The sequence below is a fragment of the Trypanosoma conorhini genome, assembly GCF_003719485.1.
Source record: "Trypanosoma conorhini strain 025E chromosome Unknown Tco_14.4_contig_00808, whole genome shotgun sequence".
NCBI lineage: Eukaryota > Euglenozoa > Kinetoplastea > Trypanosomatida > Trypanosomatidae > Trypanosoma > Trypanosoma conorhini.
The window spans coordinates 1-3,159 of NW_021704888.1; the positions used below are offsets into that span (position 1 = coordinate 1).

The 3,159-nt window shown below is 45.3% G+C and overlaps 2 protein-coding genes across 2 annotated transcripts, besides 1 other annotated feature; both read right to left on the minus strand.

The window, feature by feature from the left end:
- Positions 1-1,219, minus strand: Tco025E_08538 (uncharacterized protein; the record flags this gene model as incomplete). Its single annotated transcript, XM_029375385.1, has 1 exon — positions 1-1,219. A coding segment is annotated over one exon (1,219 nt), but the record flags the coding sequence as incomplete, so codon positions are not given.
- Positions 1,220-1,494: 275 nt separating this feature from the next.
- Positions 1,495-1,511: a microsatellite.
- A 3-nt stretch (positions 1,512-1,514) lies between these two features.
- Tco025E_08539 (putative Qa-SNARE protein) lies at positions 1,515-2,183 on the minus strand (the record flags this gene model as incomplete). Its single annotated transcript, XM_029375386.1, has 1 exon — positions 1,515-2,183. The coding sequence occupies one exon, from the start codon at positions 2,181-2,183 to the stop codon at positions 1,515-1,517; it is 669 nt and encodes a 222-aa protein (XP_029224542.1).
- Positions 2,184-3,159: the final 976 nt, after the last annotated feature.

Sequence of the window (3,159 nt, forward strand, 5' to 3'; positions counted from 1 at the left end):
AAGGCCTTAACCCTAAACTTCGTAGTGTACCCCAATACGCCCGACAAAAGCAAAACATAAAGTTCTCTACAACTTTAGCTGAGACACAAGAAGAGAAGATAGACTTTACCTCTGTGGACGTACTATCAACAGGCTGTGCAGTTTGGTTAACATATGCTTCCAACCCAACTTCTCTGACATGCGTACCGTCGCCTCTGGCTGTGGCTACATGCTCAAGCTCTGCTGCATTGTGGGTAGCAAGCAGCTGAGAAAAGCTCAAAAAGGAGAATTCACAATTTTCTACAACGCGTAATGCCTGATATAATTCTTCCAAGGCTCCCCTGCTAATAACCTGGCGAGGTGAATTCGCGGCATTTGCAAGTTTCTTACTGTTGTTCCAACCTTCGTTTTGAGGAGAAAGCAGAGGCGTACGTGGTGATGCAGTTGGCATATTAGCTGAATCAAAATCTGGGGGCGGAAGAGGCGGGTCTTGGTAAACATCACTATATAAGTAGCTGCCACTACCAGCACCCACACCAGGCTGGTCTCCACTTCTTGAAGGACTAATAAAAGCCTCACACATGGGTTCTTCAGTAAATACAAAAGATTCTATGTGAACCATCTTCGCATACTCATTTATAATTCTTACTGTTGGTGAAGCAGGAGGAGTGCTTGACGAAGACAAGGTATTCCCTTCCATTCTACCTAATAACCTTAATACCCATCGTGCAAAATACTCTAGGGAGCCATGGCCATCGGTATCCGAAGAATTGTGCAAACAAACGGCCTCAGCTGCATCTCCACAGTAATTTTGAGACTCCAAATGACATGTATACCAGCAACGCAAAACCGCTCGACCCTTCAATGTCTCTGTCAGATCATCCAATGCCGTTTCGTCTGGAATGGCCAACAAGGCCCAATTAATAAACTTTCTTAAATCACTCAGCGAGAACATTCCGTCCCGGTCACCGTCCAAGACAAACAACAACGACAGATGATGAAGATCTATACCAGAGAGACACTCTGGTAAGAGCAGCGCTATGGAGCGTACATCGCTTAGAGTTAGTAAGAGTTTAGTGTACTCCTTTTGTGAAGTAGAAAAATCGGGGAACTGCCCCTGGTCAGCTCCGCACTCCTTTCCATGGGGAACTCCCTCAGTTTTCAATTCTGCCTTCTCCGTTACGTATCGATGGACAGCATTTTCTACAGCATCAAATACAAATGAGGACGCTTGCCCCATGCAACATGAAATTGGATAATGAGAAATGATATATATATATGTCCTGCCCACCCAACCTCAAAAAAAAAATGATGTGGTGGAGAAAAAGAGGTTCAAAAAAAAGAGAAGGGGAGAAAAAAAGGATAAAGAATTAAATGCTTCGCAGTAGGTAGTCATACCAATGCAGCTACGTATACGCCATTCACATTACCTGTTCGGTCTGTTATCTCCACACACCAAAATAGCAATTAAGAGATCATGAAAAAAGCCGAAAAAACTGCGACAAAAAATTAACGATATATATATATATATAGTACTACTTCTTGGTCACTTTTAGAACAACAATGACGATGATACCAATCAGTATAAGCACAGAAAAACAAATTATAATCTTGTCAGTCATCATACGTCGAACAAATGCCGCAAGCTCCTTCTTCGCCCGATCCACCTCTGAATCTAATTCATCTAAATTCCCATTGACCTGTTGTATTTGCTCGGTCTGGCCACGAAGTTTCGCTGAAGCATCTACACCGACAGTTTCTGTGTCATTCAACAATCGCTCTGTCATGGCTAGGGAACCCAATGTTGAAGTTTGAATGGTATTAACACGCTGCGCTACAGCGCGCGCTGCGTCCTTTCCATCATTCCTTGGTGAGGTTGGGGACCACACAGTATTTTCTCGAGATGCACCAACGAGTGTTTCTTCCACCTTTTTTGACTGCAATTCGCCTTTCAACTGATTAATTCGGAAGAGATGCATTTGCCCCTTCTTTTCGTAGACATCCTGCTCATTACCTTCTAGCAGCCGCACCTCCACCTTAAATTGTTGGTGTGTTTTGTGAAGACGCTTCATGAAATCCTGAGCCTTATTATACTTTTCTAGCCTTTGGTTACGGTTGGTGGTTGAATCCAGTGCTCGAAGAAGCGAGCTTATTTGATCCTCAAGCCCTTTCAACTCCTCATCATACATGACGACATCAGACATGGTGAGCGAAAACAAGGCTATGTATATATACTCCCTACGAGAAAGAGCAAACACGCCCAATGAGAGGGAAATAAAGAAATAAAAGGGAATAATGAATAAAGACAAGCGTCCCAGCAGAGCGAAGGCGGCACCAAACTGAAGGAAACTCGCCGAAAAGTAACAAAAAAAAGAGGGCGAGGGCGGGGGGAGGGGAGAAACAACGTCCAAAGCCCCGGGAGTGGAAATAAACAGCTTGCGCCTTTTTTTTTATGCAACAAAGAGGGGTTTGAACGGGAAAAAGGGCCCCCGCCCCTTGCGCGGGGCGTTCCGCGAAAGCCCGAGCGCCCTCCTTTTTCCCCTTCCGCGCCCCGCCTCGCCGTCCCGCCGCCTTGTTTCCTCCGTTTTTTTTTTAGCCCCCGCAGCGGCGGCCGTTCCTGTTCGGTCGTCTGTCTCCGACCCGCCCTTTTTTTTTACACTTGGTGGGCGGCGGGGTCCGAAGGTTTATCGGATTGGCGGTGCGCTGCGCGCGGCATTCGCCGGAATGCGTGTGTGACGGGGGTTACTCGCTTTTGCCCGCTTTTTTTGTTCTAACTGTTGTTTTTACTGATTTGCTCTGGTGGAAGAAGAAGTTGTCCCTCGCTGATTTGGTTTTTCCTTCTTGGACAAGGCGACAGCGGTGGCTGGTGGAATATAAGGGCAATCTTTCTTGTACGAGGATCCCTTGAGTTTGTTGACTTGCACGAACGGAATTGTTTTGCGTAAATAAAGTCTACGACAAGTTGGAAAACTCGGGTACGCACAAAAGCGATACAGTAATGTTTACTACAGAGATCCACTCTTTTACTAGCCCAAGGAAGAAAATTGGGAGGTCTTTTTGGGGAGTGATATTTACAACAATAGCAGTGATAAGTGTTCTTGTCAGAGAGAGTTTTTTTTTCTCTCTCTATTCAAAGTAAAAAAAAAAAAGGGTGATTGCTGTGAAGCCTTGTTGATTTCA